At 37.9% G+C, this 17,035-nt stretch overlaps 1 protein-coding gene across 2 annotated transcripts; it reads right to left on the bottom strand.

Moving 5' to 3' along the window:
* Positions 1-286: 286 nt before the first annotated feature.
* On the bottom strand, positions 287-10,813 carry gata1a (GATA binding protein 1a). Of its 2 annotated transcripts, none has more exons than XM_057844809.1 (6): positions 10,690-10,813; positions 6,725-6,954; positions 6,152-6,643; positions 1,115-1,260; positions 917-1,042; positions 287-835 (listed from the first exon to the last, which is right to left on the bottom strand). In XM_057844809.1, the coding sequence occupies exons 2-6, from the start codon at positions 6,936-6,938 to the stop codon at positions 551-553; spliced, it is 1,263 nt and encodes a 420-aa protein (XP_057700792.1). In that variant the 5' UTR covers positions 6,939-6,954; positions 10,690-10,813; the 3' UTR covers positions 287-550. The 2 variants fall into 2 exon arrangements, with proteins under 2 accessions (XP_057700792.1, XP_057700791.1); XM_057844808.1 differs by having other exon boundaries at positions 288-835; positions 6,725-6,959; positions 10,690-10,807.
* Between the last annotated feature and the right edge of the window lie 6,222 nt (positions 10,814-17,035).

The raw sequence follows: 17,035 nt of genomic DNA, 5'->3' as shown, positions 1-17,035 counted from the left end.
TTCTCACAGCTCAAATGTAGCAAAAATAACTGATTGGTCATTATAAAGATTATTTTATACCAAAACCTCAAAAAATATGTCACTGCGGCTCATTTTGCTGTGCCAGGTCACACATGTATCTTTCACACTTCTCTGTTTATGAATCTGTCTATGTATCTACTGCAAATGGGATGTCATAGTACTAACAACATGATTTTACGACATTAAAGGTGTATCGATATCATGGTGGCCTTGTCGCTGTAGAATAAAACGAGCGGTTGTGCTTAAAATTTAATTTTATACATACATTCACTTGATCTAGTTTAAATGCACTTGAATCTCAACTGAACCCACATGACCAGAAATACATGGATGATTGGTTGACTAGATAGACATTGTCCCAGAACACAAAATTCACACATTTTGTTTATTTGCCTTTTACTTACATTGCATGGTAAATTTAGTAAACAGACATCACATCCAAATAATTTCACACCGTGAATAATACAAAAGACAGTTAAGTCACATTTGCTTATATTTACATCATGAGCCACCCGGTCCCCACCCTCATTCACACTAAAGTGGGCACCATGCCCGGGTTGCAGTGGTGCGAGTACGGTAAGGGAGCAGAGCTGTGCAGAGGCGATGGACCCGGAATGAGGTGGGGTGTGTGGCTGTAAGTCAGAAGAGTGGCAGGGCCGAGAGCGAAGGGCCCGCCATCCTCCAGTGAATGCGGCTGAGCGACCTCTGCAAACGGATCCAGCATGGCTGCCTTCTTACTCTTCTTGTTCTTGTTGGACACTTTCCTGTTGCGAGTTTGAATGCCATCTTTTTTCATAGTGAGGGGTCGGTTGACCTGTAAAAAATGTTTAATTTGTGAGTTACTGTCAGGGAAATGAAATCATATATATAAACACGTTATGACTAAATAACTCACATTGTGCAGTTTAAAGTAGAGTCCACAAGCGTTGCACACAGGTTCGCCATTTGCATTGCGCCTCCACAGTGTTGTCGTGCTGGTGTGACAGTTAGCACACTGTGTGCCAGCACGTTTGCTGACAATCTGAAAAACAAAGTTAGTTCTTTATTTTAGGAAGCCAACCCTATAAAAGTGCCTTATTAACTAATTATATACCAATCTCTTCTTGGGTCGGATCAGGGGTCTGTTCTGGCCATTCATCTTATGGTACAGTCCACAGGCGTTACACAAGTAGTGGCCCGTGCCGTCGCGGCGCCACAGAGGGGTTGCTGTAGCTCCACAGTTAACACATTCTCTGGCCTCTGTTTAAACATACATGTGTGAAAGCCAATTTAGACGTTTTCTTAGATGTTATATCACATTTTAAAGATCTTGGATGAAATCCAATTGCCTTTACTAATGCTGTAAAACAAGGATAGCCAAACCTGGGGACCAGTCGCAAGCAACATATTCGTATATATTGCAACATATTTTTATTGGACTGCCATATTAAAAGATTGCTGGAAAATTGTAAATGTAAAATAATGCACAGCATTTCAAAAATCTTAATTTAAAATGAGGAGATAACATTAATTTTTAAGTGTAAAATGTTCAGGTGCAATTGCGACATTATTATCTCTCAAATTTTAAATTAATCATTTAAAGATGTATACCTGACATGTCCAAAGTCCGGCCTGGCGGCCAAATGCGACCCGTGGTCAAATTTCATCCGGCCCCCAGCCTCTGTCATAAAATCAATAACATTTGGCCCGCACACAGACTTAATAAATTGGTCAGCAGTACTGCAACCAGCAAATGAAGTAGCTTACACACGAAATGCTGCTCCTCATTTCCCCACTAAAAGGCAGCAGCACTTTAACCCTTTATTGTAAAATGTATCGCATTTGATACACCTAAAATGTTATGATTTTCAGACTAATTTAGAATTTTGACATTTCTTTTTGAGAAAAAAAATGATGGATGCAAGTCGACACATGCATCTGCAGGTTCCATGAGAAAAAAAACATGATTTAGCATGGGTTATCGATATTAGAGCGCTTATTACACATATTCATTTTGACTTTTCTTTTCACAAATTGGAAAAAAAAGGTTTCATTAGGACCTTATTTTTCAAATGTTGGGATTCTCTGATAATTGGTTCATGTTGCAGGTATTTAAGGGCTAAGCAACATTACTCCGTGTGACCCTCTACTTCCAGTTTTCTAAAATGGCGACAATCAACAAAAAAAAGTTGACTGTGACGGCCGACGCTTCAAGGATAGGTGGAAATTGGACTATTTCTTCACTAAAATACACAACAACTGTGTCTTGCCTCATTTGCAATGAGACAGTCGCTGTTTTTAAAGATTTCAATGTGAGGCGATATTACCAAACAAGACACGCTGACATGTACGACAAGATTACAGGGAAGATACGCAGCAAGAAATTGAAGCAACTTGAAGCTAGTTTAATTTCACAGCAGTAGTATTTCGCAAGAGCCCAAGAGTCGAAAGTGAACGCCGCAAAGGCTAGTTGCGAGATTGTTGAAATTATTCATTAAAAAAAATAATAAAGCAAATGTGACACACTGAATGGCTTGCTAAATTTTGCTTAAATATATTCTTCTACGTAAAGGACGTCAGCCAAGGTTTTTACATACAAGCCACATTTTTACCACGCCAAATCTGGCCCTCTTTGCAAAAAGTTTGGACACCCCTGATGTATACTATATATTTATATATGTATAATGCCACAGTAACACACTGAAAAAAATGGTGGATTTACTTAATAGAATCATTGTAACAATTTGCAGTAAAATTTACGTAATAACACTAAGTGCAAATTGTTACAAAGATTTTATCAAGTAAATCCACCATTTTTTTCCCGATAAGTAAATGGAAAAGTAAAGGGAGAATAAAAAATACAAATTAAATGTTGGGAGCTTTGTTTTGCAAAGCATCCCCGCTACACTGAAAAAAATAGCTGGTGGATCTACTTGATAAAATCTTTGTAACAATTTGCACTTACTGTTATTACGTAAATTTTACGTAATCCCCGCTACATTGAAAAAAATAGCTGGTGGATTTACATGATAGAATCATTGTAACAATTTGCAGTAAAATTTACGTAATAACAGTAAGTGCAAATTGTTACAAATATTTTATCAAGTAGATCCACCAGCTATTTTTTTCAGTGTAGCGGGGATGCTTTGCAAAACAAAGCTCTCAACATATAATTTGTATTTTTTACTCTCCCTTTACTTTTTGTCCTACCACACAGCCCACACGCTTTGACTGATTCCTGTGATACAATGCTCATGGTTGTGCAAAAAACGATTTTTTTTGGACAAAAATAGCACCATTCATTTCCAATGGCACAAACATAAAAGTTAATTTTTAAAAAAAAATGTACTTATCGTCATATAGTTTTTGTCCCATTCACAAAATGCACACACAAAATCAAGGTGCGTAAAAGTTATCAGCCAGTCTTTGGCAAAAACAAACAATTGCACCGAAAATTCCCCATACATTTTCAATTACCCCATTTATTTCTAATGGCACATTCAACTCCCACAAAAACATGTCCATTCAATCCTTTTGATTTTCAATTTGGACCTGCAAAAAGTTTGACCCCCCCCAAAAATCCTCGAATTTCCCCAAAACACAAAGTGACCCACAAATTAACAGGAAGTGACCCAGGAATACCACCAAATTATCACAAAATGATCCAAATTCAACACAATGTAACCCGTAAGTGCCCCAAACCAATAGAAAGAGACCAAAAATCAACAAGAAGCGGCACAGAAATACCCCAAAATAAAAAGGAAGTGGCCAATGAACAGGAAGTGATCCTGAAATGCCCCAAAATCAAGATGAAATGATCCAAAACGTAACGGAGGTGACCCAAAATCAACAGAAAGTGATGATTAAGTACCTGAAAATTAACAAGGAAGTAACCCAAAATTAACTCATTGCATGTCGTTGACAACGATCGACTGCCAATTCATTTAAAATTGACCGGCTGTCAATGCTCTCCTTCCAGTGCCGTTCACAGCACTAGACATTTAATACCTTTTAGCATTCGTTCATTCAATGAATGAATGAATGAATGGCAGTCATGAGGCGTAGTACAAACATGTTTTTTTTGTTTGTTTGGGCAATATCCATGTGTACATTATGATTATTCCACTGCATTGTATATGTACCTTAAAAAAAATCTTAAAACCTGATATTTTTTTCTAATTGTTCTAAAAATGTTGGTAGTGCAAAACAAAGCATTTTTGTGTCTTTTTTGGTGATATTCTTGTGTACCTTGATTATTTTGTTGCTTTGTAGTGCTTTCCGATTCCAATCTTCTAAAAATAACATGATCGGGCCCAATTTCCAATCACGTGATCGGCTCGGGAATATATCAAGTTAATTCGACACAAATCATGCTAAAATCAAATCAAATTCTAACAATCTAACTCATAACTGTTTATTGTTTTATTTTCTCTCCTTTCGTTTCAATATTTTTTTTTACTGTTGTGAAGGGCTTGGAAGACTAATTTACAGTGGTATGAAAAAGTATCTGAACCTTTCAGAATTTCTCACATTTCTGCATATAATCACCATCAAATGTGATCTTTATCAAAATCACACAGATGAAAATACAGTGTCTGCTTTACCACCCAACCATTTATAGGTTTTCATATTTTGAGGATAACACACAAACAATTACAGAAGGGGGAAAATAAGTAAGTGAACCCTCTGCCTAAGTAGACTTAAAGAGCAATTGAAACCAATTTTTACCAAACATTTTAAGTCAGGTGTGTGCCCATTCACTGATGAGTGGTTTAAAGCTGCCCTGCCCACTATAAAACACACACCTGGTAATAAATGTCTTGATGAGAAGAATTGTCTGGTGTGCATCATGGCTCGGTCAAAAGAGCTGTCTGAAGACCTGCGATCAAGGATTGTTGACTTGTATAAAGCTGGGAAAGGATACAAAACCATCTCTAAGAGTCTGGATGTTCATCAATCGACAGTCAGAGACGTTGTTTACAAATGGAGAGAGTTTGGCACTGTTGCTTCTCTCCCAACGAGTGGCTGTCTACCAAAGATGACGCCAAGAGTTCAGTGCAGAATACACAGAAAGGTAAAAAAAAAAACAACAACCCTAGAGTGTCTGCTAAAGACTTACAAAAAAATCACTGGCACAGTCCAATATCTCTGTGCACACATCAACTAAATGTAAAACTATGGCCAAGAATGGTTTTCATGGGAGGATGCCACGAAGGAATCCACTTCTGTCTAAAAAAAAAAAAAAAACATTGTTGCTCGTTTAATTTTCGCAGAAAGGCACATGGACACTCCACAGAAGTTTTGGGGAAATATTTTGTGGAGTGATGAAACCAAAGTTGAATTGTTTGAGACACAAAATGGAAAATGAAAAATGGAACAGCTCACCAACATCTACACCTCATCCCCACCATGAAGCATGGTGGAGGGAGCATCATGATTTGGGGCTGTTTTGCTGCCTCAGGGCCTGAACAACTTGCAATCATTAGTGGAAGAATGAACTTAAAAGTTTTTCAGGATGTTATGCAGGAAAACCTGAGGCTGTCTATCAGACAGTTGAAGCTAAAAAGAAGATGGATGCTGCAACAAGACAATGATCTAAAACACAGAAGTAAATCAACTTCAGAATGGTTTCAGAAGAACAAAATACACGTTCTGGAGTGGCCAAGTCAAAGTCCAGACTTCAACCCCATTGAGATGCTGTGGTGTGGAATGCCCTAAAGACAGCGATTCATGCCAGGTATCCCAGAAATCTGACTGAACTACAGCAGTTTTGTAGAGACGAATGGGTCCAGATTAGTCCTGGTCGATGTGCCAGACTGACCTGAAGCTACAGGAAGTGTCTGGTTGAACTTATTGCTGCTAAATGGGAGGGGCACAAAATATTAAGTGTGATTGTTCACTTACTTATTTTTCCCCTTTCTGTCATTGTTTGCATGCTATCCTCATTAAAATATGAAAACCTATAAATGGTTGGGTGGTTTCAGTTAAAGCAGACACTGTATTTTCATCTGTGTGATTTTGACAAAGATTTGATGGTGATTTTATGCAGAAATGTGAGAAATTGCAAAAGGTTCAGATAGTTTTTCATACTACAGTCTCTGTTCATTTATCTGTATGTGCCTTGTGACTTTCTGGCAACCTTTATTCTCACCTGGCGTGGATATTCTCATTTTGTTGCGAAGTTTTGGGGAGTACGTGGGGTTTATCCAGGCACTGGGGCTGTTGTAGTAGTTGACTGGTGTGTACTCCTGCGTGCCTGTTAAGTATGGGTTGTAAGGGCTCAGCATATGTGTATGCGAGTGAGACGTCTGTGTGTACATGCTTCCGACAGCAGGGGTCAGATTTAGAAAACCGCTGCAGGACGTCGACCCTCCTAATGGGCTCATGCGCTCAGCCTTGAGGGCTTCCTGTGGCTGAGGACTTTCCCTGGTCTCCCTATTAGGAGAAGAGTATCCATCCCTGGAAGGAGTGAGAATTGAGGATACCCCCGTGTACAGAGAGGTCGGGAGTGTAGTTTTGGTCAAAGGGCTGCTGGTCCAGGTGGTGTCTGGAGGATTGTACGGTGAGCCCAGGGAGTGATTGGTGGGCCCGTCCAGCAACTGGAGGTTGCTGAGGAGACTCGGGGAGGTGAACACCTGGCGGACTTTAAAACAAAGCAGAGGTCAGGTAAAGCCTTTTGGGTCATTAAAAGGGTGTTTGTTAGAATAAATAAGTCAGCACTGACTTGAGCTGTTCCTGTAGGTGGATGGTGTTCGACTCTGATTCGAGTTGGAGAAGAAGGTGGACAGGTTAGTGTAGTCCGTGTCCTGGCTGGAGAAGAACGCATCTGCGTCTTCGCCTGGTGGCAGAAGACTAGACTCAGAGGAAAAGGCTGCTAGAGGATCTGAGCCCAATATTGATGAGGACACCCAAGTAGATGGGTCTGAAGAGTCTTCCATGCTGCTTGGGCGAGACCTGTGCTGCAATTAGTACATGTCGCGTTATTGATCTCAGTCATGATTTAGGATAAAGTGAGCCATCACATTTAGTTCTGTGTTTGATATGTATTTTATTTGGCTGTATTTTCTGGTTTTTATCTTTGGATCGAATAATTTGTTTTAACCCAGTCAGTCGCAATTTGTGATGATGACATGAACGTTATTAAGCAACATATGGTTGTTTTTGGCTATACTGTATTTGATCTGTGATTCATTATCTACAAGCCCAGGGTGTAGTTGGTCTTTCACACAAAGTCATTTTAGAACAGAATAGATGGGTGTGTAGGTTTAACCCTTCTTGTGTAAGGAACAACATTTGACCTTGAACTAGACACCTGAAAAATTTGTAATATGATAATATTTATAATGGAAAATATTCGATATTACAAGGCGCTGTTCAAGTAAGTTAAAGTGATGAAGTTAGCAAAACATAATAGTTTTAGTACGTACAATAATAAATTTCAGTTTTAATGTGGAATTTCTAGTGTTTTTGAGCATCTGTTGAGGGTTGAATTTGATTTGACAACAATAGCGAGTGTACAATTAAAGCAACACAAGGTAACTTTTCAGTTTTTTTCAATTTTTGCGATGCCGGTGGACAAAAGTGGTAGTGTTTTGCCTTTAAGAAGACTGCGTTTCCCATGAGGACCTGCGCACACCCGCACAGTGTCGTAAAATCATGATCTCCCGGTCACCCGCAGATGGAATGAACAGCACCCTAAAACTACTGAAATGCAAAGAAAACTTTTGCCACAGTTATTTCTATAATACATACAAAAACTGATTTTCCTCATTTTTATTTCCCTCACATCCTCACATCCTCAATGCCAAATCTCAATTTTAACTACTTAATAACATAGGATGTATCTTACAATTGAAGTTAATGTAAACATTTACTTTTGCTTTCTTTGTTTTTTTCAAATAATAAAGATATAGTTAAAATACATTCAGAAAAATAAGTACAAATGACTTATATTATGCAGAATGAAATGGAATATATTTTGAAGATCGCGTAAACATTGACTCTTTTTTTTTTTTTTTTTTTTTACATCATAAGGAAATGAATAAGTAGCTTAACATACATGAACAACTATATGTCCAAAGTGCACATCGACAACTAAGATGTTCTGAACCTCCCCATCAGAGCAAGGCAAGGCAAGGCAAGGCAAAGCAAATTTATTTATATAGCACAATTCAACACAAGGCAATTCAAAGTGCTTTACATCACATGAAGATCATAAAAATCACATTTAAATCAATACAACGTAAAAACCAAGACAAAAGATCGCATTTAATCACAAATAGAATAAAAATAAATAAATAAAAATAAAACAAAAATATAACAAAAACTACTACTACTAATAATAATTGAAATCAGCAATGGAGATAAGCACAAGAGGAATAGAAAGCAGGTAGATTGAAATATATAGCCAGTTATGGATATGCAGTGCTAAACAAAAGCGTTTTTAGCCCTGATTTAAAGGAGCTAACAGTTTGAGCATACTTCAGACGTTCAGGTAACTTGTTCCAGCATAATAACTAAATGCTGCCTCACCCTGCTTGGTTCTTGTTCTTGGAATATGCAGAAGACCCGTTCCAGACGACCTTAGGGTCTAGATGTCTCATAGGAATCTAACAAGTCAAGCATGTATTTTGGTCCAAGGCCATTAAGTGTTTTGTAGACGAGCAGTAGTATTTTATAGTCTATCCTTTGACTCACTGGAAGCCAGTGTAGCGATTTCAAAACCGATGTAATGTGGTCCAGCTTCCTTGTATTTGTGAGGACTCTGGCTGCAGCATTCTGTACTAGCTGCAGCTTCCTGACTGATTTTTTATCAAGACCCGTAAATATACCGTTGCAATAGTCCAATCTGCTGAAAATGAATGCATGCATAAGTTTTTCCATGTCTTGTTGAGTCAGAAGCCTCTTAATTCTGGTTATATTTTTTAGGTGGTAATAAGCGGATTTAGTGACGGACTTTAGATGGCTATCAAATTTTAGGTCTGAGTCAATAATTACGCAAAGGTTTCTGACTTGATTTGTAGCTGTAAGTGACATTGTGCAAAGTTGCCTGCTTATCTTTGACCTTTCCTTTTTTGGCCCAAAAATGAGCAGATAAAACTAAATATGATAAATAAGTCTCGTCAACTCTTTCCTTGCCCTTAAAGATTTGATCCATTTTCTGTTGCATTGCCCTTTTTTGTCGCATCCATTTAACAACTTTTTTTTTTTTTTTTTTTTTTGCTGTTCCAGAAAACATGCAGATTTAACCCAATCAGAGCTAACTATCTCTGCTGATCACATGTCAGTATGTCAGCCAATTGAACGGATAAATGAGCCCAGGCGTTTTGCTTTGCTGCGTGCTTTCGCACTGACGTGACTCATAATCGACTCAGATAACTGCAGCAGCTGGGGAAACCTCCATGCCATCCGTGGAATAAAATAAATAATAAATATCGGTGGAAACGGATTACGCTACACAAGCACTTTATTATGCTTGTTGTTAACACTTGTGTATGTAAATCTGATGTTGGTAGATTGTTTTCTTCTTGGAGATGAAATGCATGTGTGGCAGCTTAGCAATTTTTTTTTTTTTTGACATAGCGTTTTGACAGTTGCCATCATATTTTTTGGAATCAAAGCACCGTGTACCAGAACTATGTTCTGGCCCTGAATCTCATACCGGAACTGCGTTCCTGACCGTTCTGGCCCACTTTCCCCCCTGGTAATAGGGTAATGAATCCAGTTGTGGCTAAACAATAGCATATGACTGTTAGCAACCGTGTGGCTTACTGTCGCCAGCGCTGACGAGTTCGGTTAAGGTAGCGGGGGTGGGGGGGGGGGGGCAGCAAGTTAAAGCCGGGCCAATGTTTATTCTGTATATCCAGGGAGCCTCTTTTTTTGCCTCCTCAGACAAAACATTTTGTCTCCTTTGTCACTCTGCCATCTTTGCAGAATTCGTGCGAAAGCGTTCGCATCGACTTCCGTCTTGATAATGAACGGAAGTGACGTATTTCGCAAAGTAATCAGCACATTTGTAGTTAATTATTGCCAGTGAAAGCGATACAGACCCTCTCAAGATATAAAAGAGGTGTCATTCAACTAGTTGTTGGTCAACATGTCAAACAAATGTTTGATAAATTTGATTGATAAAAATTGAAAATTGATAAACATGTTTTGTAAAGGTTGAAAAGCTACCTAGTGTTGCTTTAAGCATTGTATTGTATGTATTATTGCTTGCAAAAGCTTCTTTGAAAAATGACATGTTGGCACCGGATGTGCAGTTGATGACCCACGAGAGCAGGAGACAGTATATCTGATATAGTGGTCGAAATGTGTCAACATATACAAATAATGGAATCATCCAGCCGATTAAAAGAAAATATATTTAAGGATACATCTTTGTACTCACAATATACAGTATATTGAACTACATGAGCAACCCTAGATTAAATTTAACTAACATTGTGTATACTATGACAAATAGTACATTTATTATACACATACTGTGTATATTTTATATTTATGCTTGTGTTTTTAAACTAACTACTACAGTTGGGTTTTTAGATTATTACTAAAGTACTATGTATCTACAATTACCTAATTCAACAATTGGAAACTCCTTAAGGTGACACTTGAGATGCACAAACATAATTATTCTCATCAATAGCCACGGCTGATAGTGACTCGTATGTGTGTGAGTTGACCTACCTTACGAGATGTAACTGTCAAGGGAGTCAAAAGTCGAACTGAGCTTAAATGTGTAGAATGAAGTGTGTTCTGCCAGATGGAGGGTGCCACAACTTCACTGACCTTGACTAAAAGAAAAAAAAAGTTTCTCCAACCAGCAGTAACATTGAGGGCCTACGATTCGTGGGAGGGATTGGGGACAACTTTCAGAGAGAGACACACCTCCCAGAAAAGGCTCCAGAAGCACTTTAAAAGCTGCAAAAAAAAAAGGGAATTTAAATGATCTTCAAATTGGTTTGATGAAATTTTCTATTATATTGTAAGCAATTCCGCAATTGCAATTATTAATATTCAAAATGATATTAAGAATCCCCAAAAGTAAACATCCCTTTATTCAATCAAACATGCGGATTATGTCAGAGTTATGCAATGGAAATTTAACTGCATTTTGACCGAACGACTATTTGGGTGTTTCACCTGAGTTTGAGAGAAAAATATAAGCATAAAGACTGATTTCTCTGACATGTCGATGCAAAACACTGACGCCGTGAGATACGGTCTGATATGACATGGGCCTGGATGCACACAGATCCAGACTGTGGTGGCCATTTGATAGTCAAAGCAGTACCATGACTCTCTTTGTTCATTTATAGTTTTCAGGGAAATTAGGGGTAGAAGAAAAAGTTTACTCATTGAGCATTTGTGCAAAGTGTGGCAATTTAGCCACACTGATAAGTTGTGTGGTTGCAGAGGACAAGACAAATTGGAAATCATCTTTTTCCAACTCAACTTTGTTTATAGGAACTGTTTGTGGAGCTTCACCAGCCAGCCAGTTGTTGTTGAGATGGTTAAACTGAGTGTTAATTTTACATTCAATAAAAACTGTGTTTTTTTTCCCCTCTCGGGTAGCTGTTTTAAGAAATGAACATGGCAACTAGGAGTCTGGACCCTCTTGGTACCTCACGATACGATACGATTTGCGATACAAAGCTCACGATAACGATGATCTGACGACATGGCGATACAACGATTATCGATACATTGCTCAGGAAATAATTGTAGGATATTCTACAATTAACTAATAAACAGAAAACAAGCTTCTGCTGTGAATTGGAATGATTTTATCACTAGTAGATGTCCAATCCATTTGAAGTGGGAGGGTGGCAGCGAATGTTCATTCGCTGCCACCCTCCCACTTCAAATGGATTGAACGCCTATGGCCGTCGGTGGCAGCCAACGCCAGACAATGAGGTAATTTTGGGCCATTTAAGGTCATCCACCTGTTGATTTTCAGTTACTTCCTGTTAATTTTGGGGTATTTTATGGGTCACTTCCTGTTTATTTTATTAAATGACCTGGGAATCACCCGAATGAATAAGAAGTGACTAAAACTCAACAGGAAATGACCCGTAAATGCCCTAAAATGAACAGCAAGTGACCTGTAAATGTCCTGAAAATCAGACAAAATGACTGTGAATGCTCCGGTTTTGAATGAACGAACCTTCCAAGTCTAAATGGATTGGGCGTCGAGCACCGTCAATGCAGATTTAGAGTTTACTGAGACACTATTACGCTGGAAGATTTTGGTAGCAACTTGTTGGTTCCTTTTTAATTCTTTTTGTTTTTAGACATTGACACCTTTTTAAAACAATATCTCGATTCTTGGCGGGAGCATATCGATAACCTTTTGGGATAGAAAGTATCACGATATATTACCATTTTAATATTTTTTCACACCCCTAATGGCAACTGTTAACATGTTTATTATTGTGGAAGTTTTAAAAATGCTACATTGGATACTTGCAGAATCCACTGAGAAACAAGACAATCGCTATATTGTAAATTCTATCTGTACAAATAAATGATCTATTTCAACGAAACCAGACATTAAGGTTAAAAGACGGCGCAAGTGTTTGAAATCCAATTAGAATTGGCAAAGTAATCAGATTTTTTTTCTTAAAACTTCTAAGGGCCCAAATACACCAGATGCATGATCGTTACGGTTCCGGTCCGGTTCAGTGTTGACTGCGTGCCACGCAGTACGTCAAAAACAGGCAAATCATACCGGCTGCGCACGGCTGCGGTCCGCCAACCCCGTTCCCTCGTGAGCGCTCGCGTGATCGCGTGCTGTAATGTGCCATTTATAACAACGAAAAACACACGGGGTCTACACTCATCAGAGAAGCAGAGAGAGAGCACATTTTTTCTTTGCATATTGATATTTTAGTTATGTCTGTCTCTTAATTCCAGATTGACTGCATCATGTTGAGATCAGGGCTCCGTGTGGGGGGGGCGGGGCCCTATTATGCCCTTGGTTGTGTCGGTGGGTTTATATATTTGTGCACATTTAAAATTCATGGCACATAACATCCCATAGAGCTGTTATAAACAACTGTTAAATATTCTGTAATATTTATAAAATGGATAGCAAATTATATACTACACGAACTAAAAAACAGCATACTTGGAATTGGTGTCTCAACACTGCAGATTCCTGTGCCCGGCGCAAACTGTTGGTTTTTCAATGAAAAGTCAAGTAAAATGTAGGAAAGAAAGTGAAACGTCTTGAATAGACCACCAGGTCGAAACTTGTGGGTGTCTCTTTATTCTCTTTCGTACATTTCCCCCTCGACTCTGTATACAAACCGACATTGTGTGTGCGCCGGGCACGAGAATTTCTGCAGTGGAGCCACTTTCAGATACGCTGCTTTTTTCCCCTCTGCTCAAAGTTGTCAGCACGTCGTGTGTTTGATATCATTGCCGGAAAAACACACATAATAGGACACCTTGCAGCTTCCCTTTTAATGCTGTCCTTATAATAACGATCTGCTGCATCATATATCACTTTGTGACTTTCCACCTCCATGATGAAACGTTCGTCGTCCATGTTGGCTAGTGTTTAAACCATGAATAAGCAACTGGGCTGTTATGTCCAGGCCCAGCTCCGCCCATTTTGCAGCTCCGCCCGACAAAAATAGGAAATAGCCACAGCGTGCCGGATGGTATAGGCTATTTCCGCAGGCAATCCGGAGCACTGACGCGGCCGGTATACGTTGAACAATAGGATATAATGGGAACGGATTGGCTCCGGCGCTATTTTTTACCGGAGTCGGACCGGAACCGCAACGATCATGCATCTGGTGTACTTGGGCCCTAAGTCTTGTAAAAATTCGCCTTTCAAAAGTCTTCAGCAACAACACTTTATTTTTACCACAGATTGCGTGAGACATTAGGATGTAAACGTTGAAGTGAAAGTTTCTAAGGTGATAGTTTATTCATAAATCATTAAAAAAAAAGTAAACATTTTTTGATATCATTCACACAAGGTATCTAAAGGGAGCCATATCGCATGCATATCGTCACATCATATTGAACGCTGACAGATAACGCTCAGATTTGAGTGGTAATTGAATAATATGTTCATTATTTTCATAGTGCTATCTAAATGAATGCTCTACTTTCACTGAAGGGGTGATTTTGCTCATGTGAAATGGTAGTACATAAGGGCAATGGTGAGCATGTGTCGGTGAGAGGAGAACAACTGGGCAGGGATGTGGCTTGGGTTGCTCTGTGAGTGGGCTGCTCCGTTTAGATAAGTACTTATCAAGATGAAAGGAGGAGGCCAGGAATTAAACGCTGTCACACACAACATTTACACACAAACACATACACACACACACACACACACCGATAAACGTCAGCGCTTTCGCATACATGCACATACATGGACTCACTCAGGTAGTCTGACACAAGCAACACAGGCATGGATTTACCAGACATGGGACACTTATAGTGGGATGGCATTCATCTACTGCGATGTGTCACTAGTAAATTCTGAAGCCTGACTGACAAATTCCCAGGAAATCAACTTGAGTGTAGGCAGTGCTCTTATCTCTGCCACGCAGGGCCTACTGGGACAGTATACACACAGACACGCACACACAATTTTCTCTGTGCCATTCCTGGCTTTTTACATTAACTTTTTCCTCCTTTTAAAAGTATTAAGCTTTTATAGGGCACCCATTTAACTCATTGGCTGCCAATGCTAGATTGGAAACCCTTGGTCAAAGGTTTTGAAACTCTTCAGCATTCAAATGAATGGTGAAAAGTCTCAAAAATTTTGACCACGGGTGTACGCTAGATGATAGATTGTACACTATTAAATATACAATACGTTTTGGCAGGTGGAGGCTGGCAAGCTGCGAACCTTCGAGGTCAAAATGGATAGAACATCTAGCGGCGACAATGGCACTGAAACATGATCACTCAATGCCAAACCTCCCAGTTTAAATGAATTGTCCTTGTCAATGGCAGGCAATGCGTTACAATGTAATTACAATGAAATAAAGGTAACACTTTACATTAAGTGTCCCTTAATTAACATTAGTTAATGCATTTTTAGACGATGACTAATGTTTAAGTAACATGACAATAATTAATATAATTGCTTATCTAACATTTATTAATATATTAATTAACATGAGTTAATGCATTAGTTAATGCATAACCAGAGAGTAACTAATGGTTTGGTAAAATTATAAATATACATAGGCCTATTTAGGGGTAGGGTTTTGGGTTTAGGGTTGGGGTTTGTTAATTTAGCATTTATAATTTCTTCGTTAAGGGACACATGTGCTACACTTTACAATATGGGTCCAAAAAACATTGAGTAATGGTTAATTAAGGTTAAGTAATACTTATGAGGTATGTTCACGTGAAATAATACCATACTTAGGGTTAGGTTAGCAGCACCCAAGGACTCACAGAGCAATGTTTCTCATTTTAAAACAACAATCACTTAGTAGTACCAGTATACATTACATATATTTTATATTATAACCTAACCTTAAGTATGTTATTATTTCACGTGAACGTACCTCTTTAGTATAACTTAACCTTAATTAACCATTACTGAATGCTTTTTGGACCCTTATTGTAAAGTGTAGCACATGTGTCCCTTAACTAAGAAATTATAAATGCTTAAGTTAACAAACCCTAAACCCTATATAGGCCTAAATATATTTTTAATTTTACCAAACTATTAGTTACTGTCTAGTTATGCATTAACTAATGCATTAACCTATGTTAATTAATACATTGATAACTGTTAGATAAGCAATTATATTAATTATTGTAATGTTACTTAAACATTAGTTATTGTCTTAAAAAGCATTCACTAATGCATCACCTCATGTTTATACATTAATAAATGTTAAGGGATTAAATGAATTATTGTCATGTTACTTAAACATGAGTTATTGTCTAAAAATGCATTAACTAATGTTAATTAAGGGACGCTTATTGTAAAGTGTTACCGAAATAAAAGTAACAAGAGTGTATTTCTGTTTTAGCGGGATGCTGATCCCACAGCATAGCATAGGATGGTAAAATTGTATTAACCTTTCTTTCACATTATTTTAGGTTTGTATTTGTTCAGTACACTTTTAATTGATAAGAACATACTTCAACTGAATTTACCAGATATGCTAAATTAATTAGATGTTTTTTTTTTTTTGGCCATTTTCTTATTGTGACAAATAGGTCACATCATACTGAAATCCCTATGTGCCATATATGTCACAGCGGCATTTCCAACCCTGGTATGATATTACTTACTTCATTTTGGGTTCATTTAATAATTTAGTTTTCATGAGCATTTTATTAATTTGTACATTTATTTACTCCAAGGGCGTAGGTTTGCATAGGCACGAATTTTTGCATTATATAATGACTTCAGTTATATAGGTTATTTAGATTGTCATCCCATATGTTGTAAGAATAGAATTACCATTATTACCGTATTGGCCCGAATATAAGACAGACCTGATTATAAGATGACCCCCTCTTTTTCAAGACTCAAGTTTGAAAAAAGACTTTTTGAACACCAAATTGATTTTTATACAGAAAATAATTACAGTACATCTGAAACAAATGATTATGACAATATATTTAAGAGAAAAAGCATGTTATTTTGCCTCATTCAAACCTTAATATCTGAACATTTAAATATGTAAACTAAAGTGCAATCACATTCGTAAATGAATGGCTTCTGATTTTTTAAAATATAAATAAACCAATCTATTGTGATAAAACAACAAAACTGCAATAACTGCATTAACCATAAAAGTGAGGTCTAACTGTAACTGTAGTCTTGAAACATATCCGACTCGGAAAAACATTGCAATAAAATAATGCAAACTGGTTAAACTTGAGAGTAGCTGAGTTCTGTCATGACAGAACATTACTCCTGAAGTTCAGCATTCACTTCAATGATATCTGGCGCCATCTAGGCGTCGTGAATGGGTATAATGTCTAGACCCCGAATATAAGACATTATGTAAGGCATTATTTCAATGCAAAAAACATC

Source organism: Corythoichthys intestinalis, chromosome 9 (genome assembly GCF_030265065.1).
Source record: "Corythoichthys intestinalis isolate RoL2023-P3 chromosome 9, ASM3026506v1, whole genome shotgun sequence".
Classification (NCBI taxonomy): domain Eukaryota; kingdom Metazoa; phylum Chordata; class Actinopteri; order Syngnathiformes; family Syngnathidae; genus Corythoichthys; species Corythoichthys intestinalis.
Note: the sequence above shows the minus strand (reverse complement) of the source record. Positions and strands in the feature narration are given on the sequence as shown.

What these genes read in the sequence shown, in the direction of transcription:
- gata1a (XM_057844809.1), bottom strand. Translation starts at nt 6,938, where the DNA reads ATGGAAGACTCTTCAGACCCATCTACTTGGGTGTCCTCATCAATATTG. An exon ending in TCCGACCCAAGAAGAGATTG is followed by an intron (nt 1,043 to 1,114) that starts GTATATAATTAG and finishes TTTGTTTTTCAG; the next exon opens with ATTGTCAGCAAACGTGCTGG. An exon ending in TCTACTTTAAACTGCACAAT is followed by an intron (nt 836 to 916) that starts GTGAGTTATTTA and finishes CATTTTTTACAG; the next exon opens with GTCAACCGACCCCTCACTAT.